General features: G+C 28.7%; 2 protein-coding genes across 2 annotated transcripts; both read left to right on the plus strand.

Moving 5' to 3' along the window:
- The first annotated feature begins 4,220 nt into the window (after positions 1–4,220).
- OCT59_023825 (uncharacterized protein) lies at positions 4,221–5,083 on the plus strand. Its single transcript, XM_025318191.2, has 2 exons — positions 4,221–4,252; positions 4,328–5,083. The coding sequence occupies exons 1-2, from the start codon at positions 4,247–4,249 to the stop codon at positions 4,889–4,891; spliced, it is 570 nt and encodes a 189-aa protein (XP_025176702.1). The 5' UTR covers positions 4,221–4,246; the 3' UTR covers positions 4,892–5,083.
- Positions 5,084–7,313: 2,230 nt separating this feature from the next.
- OCT59_023826 (uncharacterized protein) lies at positions 7,314–7,748 on the plus strand (the record flags this gene model as incomplete). The annotated part of the gene is made up of 1 exon (XM_025310898.2): positions 7,314–7,748. One exon carries the CDS (start codon positions 7,314–7,316, stop codon positions 7,746–7,748), a length of 435 nt encoding a protein of 144 aa, XP_025176701.1.
- Between the last annotated feature and the right edge of the window lie 1,980 nt (positions 7,749–9,728).

Here is a 9,728-nt window from a genome sequence, read left to right on the forward strand (position 1 = left end):
GTTTTATTCAAAAAAAATAATAACAATAAATTTTTTCGTTAAATCTGCTTACCATTTTTGGGAATGACGTGATCGCTAAATTTTTGTCGGTGCCACTTGGGTAGTTCACCAAACATAGGTTAGAGAGGCGCAGCAGATTTCTTTAGGATAAATGTTTAACCGAACTCTTATAAATAGCAGCTAATTTTGATAAATATTTAGCCATTACTTAATATTGTTAAACTAAGCATATTATTGTATTTATTTATATTATTAATAAAGTATTATTTTGTTAAGTATAACGAGCTTAGGTCTTACAACATTCACTCAGAGCACCCGACGGGTGACCGGAAAAATTCGGGTCTGGTAGCAAATTTTACGGGTCATGACACGATCATGTGGCCAATCTGGCCAATCAAAAAGGGGATCCTTAACCTGTACCCCGGGTATACGATATTATTCTGTTCCCCTTTTTCTTAAATATGATTGGCTCAAATTGTAGCCACAAATTTCGTGTAACTTTATCTTAGAAAATATTTTATTTCGCGAAAAAAAATGAACGAAAAAAACAAGAGCGAAAAAAATTTAATTACACATATAACAAGAAGGAAAATTTTTTTATAATACTTAATATATTTTATTCAGCTTTTTCAGTTTAATAATTTTATTTTGTATTTTATTAAACTTTAATAAAAAAACACAAAATTTTCATAAAACTTGTATATACACAGTAAATTACTAAATTTTATTACAAAAAATGTTGGTCAACTCTATGAATACTAACTCAGACATAACGTAAATTAATATTTAAATACTTTTATATTCATTAAACAATTGTACTTATTCAAAATTAGTTATGTTTGGCCAAGATGTTTAAATTACGCGACAAAGTATCTGTATAAAATATAACAAAAAAAAATAAATATAACTTCATAAATATTCGCACTTAACTTGATAAAATTAAATACTTAATAGTTAATAGTCCCATATCTGCAGAACAACTTTATTTAACCCTTAAGTACGCGTTTACTTTGGATAAGCTGTTGTAATTATATTAATAAAGTTAAAAACAAGCGCGCACCGTAATTTTTACTATAGAAACTCTTATAAACCTCAAGTAATTTGATAAATTTAAATTAATCATCTGTCAAACGATTTCATAGAAATGAGAAAAAGTGAAAGAAAAAGAGAGAAGAGAGCGTGTATACAGTTTATTGTTGAAGCGTAAACGATGAACAAATAAAATCAGTGTGTGACGTAAGGGGGAACAGGATAAGTAACGTATACCCCTAGGAACAGGTTAAGATTCCTCTTTTCACGGATGAGAATCATTTGACCATTATATGGTTTACCTTCAAAGAAGTTTTATCACTAGATATCTCTCCCATAAATATTAAAAATATCACTCTTTTTATTTAATTCGTAACCTTGATTACTAAAACTTTTTGAGTCAACATAAGACATTACTCCAAATAATTTTGTTGAAGATTGGAAGTTAGATGATCCTTCAATTCTTTTTGATAAGTGATAACCCAAAATCAGCCAATTTGATCATATTATGATGAACCAATACATTTTTGGAATGCTATTTAATATTAATTATATTTTAATAAATTTATTAATTATGCAAACGATATAAGAATAATTCCTTCGTTAAAGTATGTAAGCATAATATAGCACGAGCCAGCTGTAACGCCAGAGTAAATTTATTATTCTAAGTAAGATTATCAAATTTTTCTTTCAAATACTCTCGAAGATTACCATTATCGGCATATTCCATTACTTTTTTTGAATTATCATTTCGATTTTTCTTCTAAAAAAAAAATTATTTATGGTTACACTCAAATTAAATTTAAAAAAAATATATATATATTGTAATATTGAACCTATTGCAATGCCAAAGAAACGAAACGAATAATATTCTCATAAAAATCCACTTCCCGTTGAATTTTAAGCTAAAAGCATTAAATAGAATTTTTTAAGTATATAAATTATAAAGTAAAAAATATATCATATAATATACCTCATTAACAATTTCTTTAGTTGTAGCATTGTCGTAATTAAAAAAAGTTTTTAATGCTAAATAAGTATGAGAATTTTCCAATTTGTATGGTAAACTTTTCCGAAACCTCCAGAGCCAATTTTTGTGAAATTACTAAAATAATAATTATAACCATAATATTTAAAATAATCTTTCGTAATAGCTTATCATTATCTGAATTTTCAGTAAATTTTACAGGTTTAGTGTTACTAACTAAACATTGTTGAGTTTTCTTAATTTATTGAAGAAGTTTATTCAAAAGTTTGAAGCGTTTTAATGACTGATACTATAAAGCGTAATTGTACATGGAAGTTAAAGTTAAGCATGGCGCAGGACATTTATAAAAAAAAAATTGATTAATATGAAGAGGAAAAAAATTATTCCGTGTCATAAATTAATAATTTCGATATTTGACGATGATTTCAGACAGAATGTGATGCTATAATAATAAATATACAGTACTTATTATTTGACAAATGCAAAATTAATACACTGGCCTACAATAAATGTTCGGATTTTTTTTTTATTTATAAAATTTACATGTAAAATTCATAATTTTGTGTACATATAAAAAATTTTTTTGTACTTATTAATTGACAAATAAATTTTATTATATTAAAATATAAAATATAAAGTAATTATATGAAAAATATTATCACGAAAAAATTAATATTTGGTATGGCCACCTTTGGCCTTAATTACTGCTTTAACCCGATTAGGCATACTCAAAATTAGGCGTTGACATGTTTCAATAGTGATTTTTCGCCACTCGTCTTGTATTACCTCAATTAACTCCTGTTTAGACCTGGGTACAGGCTTCCTTTTTCGAACCTGACTATCCAAATGGTTCCACAGGTTCTCAATCGGGTTAAGATCAGGGCTTTGCGCCACCCAATCTAAAATTGGAATGTTATGTGTTCTCATCCACCAAACGGTGTAAGTTGAAGTATGACATGATGCTCCGTCTTGCTGAAAAATAGAGTTGGGATAATTGTCAACCCATGGGATGAAATGGTTAGCCAGAATATTAACGTATTCATCAGAATCCATATTCCCTTCCACCACGATCAAAGGTCCAACCCCATGCCAACCGAAACACCCCAAAACATTACCGATCCCCCTCCAAACTTATCTGTAGATTGAATACAATCTTTATTGTACGTTTCTCTGGGACTTCTCCATACTCTTGCTCGACCATCTGATTGAAAAAGAGCGAACCTTGATTCGTCTGACCATACCATTTGTTTCCACTCTTCTGCCCAATTTTTTTTATCTTTACACCATTTCAAGCGGTCAGTTCGATGTTTTTCGGTTAAACGAGGCTTTTTTTTTGCAGTGTAACTTCCGAGACCTTCATCATGAAGGTATCTTCTGACTGTATTATAGTGGAAAGTTGTGTCAAGACTGGTATTAAACTTGTCTGTTACATCACCTAGAGGAGAAAACCGGTCAGTTCGTATGATACGTTTTAAAGCTCGGGTATCGCGTTTTTTGAGCGTTTTTGGTCTTCCAGGACGTTGCTTAGGTTCTGTAGAACCTGTTTCTTTATACTTTTTTACAATATCACATACGGTACTCTCTGGTATATTAAGTTAAACGGAAATGACTCTTTGCTTAGTACCAGTAATATAGGCGCCGATAATTCGTTCCCGGTTAGCTTTTGAAACTTGTTTTCCAGGCATTGAGAACTAGAAGAGGAGTGAAAAATAATATTTTTGTTATCTCCTTTATTTATATGTACGATAGGGAGAAATCGCCGATCGTAACACAGGGATGCAAATTCACGTGATGAAAATCCGAACATTTATTATAGGCCAGTGTATGAACCCTTATATTTACAGTTATTGCTTCCATTAACAGTTAAAACCATCTGCAATCACGTGACTATTAATTTTTTGCACAGGTAGGTTATGCTCGTAATTGTGTTTTTTGTTTCCTATATATGGAATGGTTCGCTTTGCACAAAAGGTATGCAACGGCCTGACACCAAGTCCTGTCTAACCAAAAGAAGAGTGCGAATGACCATGAAACGATAAAATTGAATAGATCCACATCCAATGATAAATATGCAATTTTATTTATTGTTAAACATTTAATAAAAGAAAATTGGAATGATCGACATTAACAAGGAGATTTTATTCCGGATGCGCCTCACCCCTCTTAAAATAAATATGTAAGACGTTATTATGCACATTTCTCTGTCTCCATTAAAAAAATTTATTGTTAATGATGGTGAATAGAATACTATTTATTTAATTCCTTACTTAATTTATATTATAACTTAACTTTCGTTTTCATTTCTTGTAGTATCAAAATCTTGCCGTATCATATGGTATTAATGCTGATGATATTCTTAAAAACCCTACTAAAACAATACTTGTAAAATGTATTAAACTAATAAACGATAAAGAAGGGAAAGAAATTTTAAAAATAAGCGGGAAAAAGAGAGATGAATTAAAGAACATGTTATGTGACTTCCTAGAACTTACGTCCTTTGTTGAAGTAGACCCGCGCCAGATTCTATATTCCCAATGCTGCATAAAACCAAACTTCACGCCTAAGAAAAGGGGCGAAGTGGGTAGAAGAGTCGAAGATACTATTACAAGTCTCGTGAATGGCAGAACGTCACCAAAAGAAATTAAACCTATTCGCGTGTGGACTTGTTCAAACGGCAAGAAACACTCCTTAGATAATCGACGACTCTATGCATTTAAAGAAGCCATTAAACTTGGGGCTGCAATAGATACAGTCACTGTTGAAGATGCGAATAAAAGAAAAAATCTGTTAAAAGAACTTAAGTGGAAAATGAAGCATTATCCTTCCAAAGATTGGTCGACAATTGAAATAAAGGAAAATTGTAACAAAAAGTAATTATCCCTTAAGTTTTAATTAATCACTACTAAGAAAGTCTGACGTTGGATAAAAAAAAAAAAAAAAAAAAATCTTTCAAATTAGTTAGGACGTACAAATTTCTCATTTTTTAAAAACAATAAATATTTATGGTAAAGAAATAAACTTATTTATAGTATCGATCGACAGTTACGCATCGATATGGATTCGTAAGCAGTTACCCAATTTGTCACATGATACCATATTATAAGCAATTTTTTAAGACATTTATTCTAGGTCCAGAGATATATACTGTATAATATGTAGGAATAAATTTACTAACCGTAGTTATATGATTTGGCGGTGTAGGGTTTCGACTCGCGTATAATACTATTCAAATTTAGATTGAGTAGAAAATCCCTGCATTCAAACGCCCATTCTGACCCTATATTTCCTATATTGATAAATTTTCGGAAATTTGATCTCTAGATAATTTTTTTTATTAGTCCGAAGTGTAAAGAAGGACTATATACTTAATACTTCTACACTTGATGATACCGTTGTTCGTCAATTCTATGTTTCTTGGCACCACTTCGGATTTAATACCGGGTTCAGTTTTGTCTCTTCAATTTTAGAAATTATGCATCATCTTATATATTTAAATAACAAAATATTGGTTCAGATAAAAGATGTAAATATCCATGTTTTTAATTTTAGGCTATAATTCTGGTCAATATATTGTTAGTTCCGTCTGAATTTTTGACTAAAAAAACTAACCAATTTAATTAGTTTGACGTGGTTTTGTATAACATTTTCGATTTACTCTTTTTTTGCGTCATACTATTTAAACCTTGAAGTTAATATTATTTAACACAAAATATGATGACGATGGTTCAATTAAATAAAATTGAGCATTTTTTTTTGCATTTTTTGATTAACATTATTTTTTGGCTTATTAGTTATTACAAAAGATTTCAATAATTTCAACAAACTAATAAGTATTAATTAACATCTACAATATAGTAATATTTTTGTAAATCCCAATTAATAAAATTTGTGCGCCCATGAGCCGGTAACATGTCAAAAAGTAAAATATTGGCGCATAAATGGCATAAGATCTTCAAAATTTTGCGAAACCTGAATTAAATAAATTTTCTGAAACATTAATTATAAACAAATATTGTAATGACGCATATTATTTAATTTCACAAATAAACCGTTAAAGATACCTCACTCAAAATAACGAGATAATCTTTATTTCATTTAACGTCGACAGATTATTTTTTCCGTTCCCATATGATTAATACCAATTATCTAGATACTTTAGAATAAGTAACAAGTAGAGTCTTTTTTTAATTGGTATTATTAGGTTTGAATTCGAACTCATCATTGAATAAAAATAAATAAATTGCTGTTTCAACTTTTTTTCTGGAATCTAGGTTTTAAAAAATGGGGACTGGTCTATCCAATTTATTTTTAGATATGCATAATGCAATGACATAATTATACAAAATATGTCTGCAACTTTTTCCTTCGTTATACAGTAATTAGATAATACTGTAGATGCGTTCTGTACATGATAATATTTTTATATGGATAATATTTGAATAATTAATTTAAAATAAGATTTTTAAATTATTATGGTCTTAATATGGTTGTCAAATATATTAATAAATTTAAATTTTAAAAAATGAGAAACTAGACAATAAATGACGTTCTAAAATAATTCAAATTTTGTTTATAATTTTTTTTTTTACAATCGAAAATAATATGGTGTTAAAAGCTTTCAAGTAATGCAGTAATTAGGTAACGTAACAAGAGATCATTTCTTTGGTAACAGGAGTAATATGTACAGTAGATCAACCATTGTTTTGGATAATTTACCACCATTGTTTGGGTCCTTGACCGTTAATTAAAATTTATTAAAATATTCTATTATTATTCTATTGAAAAGAAACCTGAAACTCAATCATGGCTGGACACTTTAATATCTTCATTGAGAAAAAAAGAAAAAAAAAATCTATAAATAATTTACGAATATTTTAACTGACATTCTATTATTAACTATTTATTATTACGAATTGCAGACGAAACAAACGAACGAACAAAAAAAAAAAATATGCACGAATTCATGTGCATTAAACACATTTATTCACCAATAATATTTTGCAAAAAAAAAAAAAAATTTTTTTTTCGAACCATAATCGGAAGTCTTCAATTGAAAAAAACAAATGTGCATTAATTACATTATGCATTGTTTTGCATGACAGGCTCAAATCATTAATTAAGAATATTTCAATACAATTGTATTTTTTAGGACGGTGAATTAATAACCTTTGACAAATATATAAGAAGCGACAATTTTGCTTCACTTCTTTAACAGAAAAAAAAAGATAATATTATCAATAAAAATAACAAATTAATTTTCTTCAATAAACTTTTTTTCTAAAAAACAAAAGCAAAAATGATTTCAAGAAAATTATTCTTTTTTGCTATGGTCACATTATTTTGTATGATCTTTATAGAATTATCTCAAACCGCTCCATTGATTAAACGTCAAGTGGGTAAAGTTGCTTTCGCTGATTTTGAAGGTAAAGTTACAGGCCGATTCACCTGGACTAATATACCTGAAGAGAAATGTCGAGTTATTGGACAATTTAATACTGGTCTTGATAGTCCGGATATTGGAGATTACAAACTTTGTATAGAAGATGTTGATGGTAAAGTCATACAGGATCTTACCGATGAGTTTAGAAGGGAGGTCACAATCAACCCACCTGGCAGTTCACCTTTTGAAGTAGATTTCCCTTCAATGACTGTTGAGGATGTTGTTGGAGACAACCTTGTGCTTAAATTTAAGGAATATAAAATTGGCGAAGCCAAAATTAAAAGTGTTTAAACTTAGATTATTATTTTATTTTATTTTATAATATTATAGTGCTTATTTGAAGTATGTAATTTATTCCTTAATTTATCACATTTTTTTTATAAACAACGTAATAATTAGATATTGTAATTTTTTCAATATTTCGTTAAATAATAAAGTAATCTCCATAAATATTCATATTTTGATCAATTAATTTTATATTTTCCCGATGCGGATAGTACTTTTTGAAATCTGTAATGTGTACTTGAATCAATTAACGCGTGCATCATTCATATAAAATCCGTCATACTAATTTAAATAATGAAATTAATGATAGAGTACTCCTCACTGCAGGACTGCTGATTGGTTCGCTGAATTTTATTTGTGGAGAACATTCCGGTGATAATCATATCATCGCTCTGCGTCTGTTGCGTTATCGTCTGTCTGAGAGGACTATCTTTGGAGACATCCTTTTTGTAAAATCCCTTGCATCATGTTTTTTCCCTAAAATCGGTCACATGCGTACTTCAGCTGCGACGTACTTTACCGGTTTAGTGTAGATACAGTAAATAACGCCATATTAAAATTCAATGAAAGATTTTTGATCGTCTATTAAAGTTCCTAGACAATCAATTATATATTTTTTAATTCTAATATGGAATTTTCCACAAAAAAAATTAATTTTTTATGTTTGTATGTTACATGAATACAGTCTGTATATGATTTTTTTTTTGCTGAAAGTATCGTACTACGAGATAATAGTGAAACATCTAAAAAAAATTTGAAACGATTTCAACTTTGTGAGTTCATAATATATAATTAGATCTGCGCTTAATAATTAGCTTTACGGTGGGCGGAATTACACAACCTGGCATTATCCAAAAAAGGAAGGAACCACATTTTGTGGTTTTCGAATCGCCAAGTTTAGGCAGTTTCGGAACGACCGAAATCAGAACTTAAAATTGGCGAAACGTTTCGGCAATTTTCAAAACAGTTCCGTCACTTCCGTCTGAAACATTAATTAATTTACCGTCTTAAAAGATATGATTTGATTCATGCAAAACAATGCAATAATGCATGATGTAATTAATGCATGTTTGTTTATTTGATTGAAGTCTTCCAATATGGTTCTAAAAATTTTTACTGTTTCAATTTTTTTTTTTGTACATATTGTATTTTTTTTTTTTGTGCATAAAATTTGTTTGATACATATGAATTTATGAATTCGTTCTTTGAAAATGCACACATTTTTTTTATCCCTTTGATTGTTACTGTAACCTCCTTAAATTTAATAATAGATTATGTAATTTAAAAATGTTAGTTATAATTGAAGTAGATTATTTATAGATTTTTGTTTTTTTCACATTGTAAAATATTGTTGCGATTAAATTAAATTTTTTTTTTTAACGAACTTAAAATTATCACGTGCATGATTTTTAATTGGTGGTTAAATTTTTATGCACTTTGTGATTTTTCTCGCCTAAGACATGAAATCAAGTTAAAGTATCAAAACATCATAAAATTTATGGACTTACTTGTGATGGAAATACAGTAAATGAGTAAATGGTATTTGATTACTAAATGGGCCGAATATGATAATTATGTGAATTATATACAAATGATAAAAGTTGATTCTATCTTAGAATAAAATTATGTATATCTCTTGATATTGCTCGCGGATTAAATTTTTTAAAAGCCGTTAAGGTAATTCTCTATAACCAACTTAATTAAACGAAACTTTTATTTAATTAACCTTTTTATTTTTCTTTTTAGATTGTTAATCGTGAGGTATTTACAATTAAACGCGTGGTCCTTTTTCTCAGAGATAGTTTTAAAAGCGAATCCTTCATATTTATTTTGATAGTTTTAGTGATGTGCCTGAAGGATATTATTAATTTTTGTTCGATTTTGAGAAGTTTCGTTCATAAAATTTTCCATTGTATAATATTCATTTTTAACTTTTACTTGAGAAAAACTGATTACTTAAGTTTTTGAGGCGGGGTTCAATCTCTT

The sequence above is a fragment of the Rhizophagus irregularis genome, chromosome 4 (assembly GCF_026210795.1).
Source record: "Rhizophagus irregularis chromosome 4, complete sequence".
Lineage (NCBI taxonomy): Eukaryota > Fungi > Glomeromycota > Glomeromycetes > Glomerales > Glomeraceae > Rhizophagus > Rhizophagus irregularis.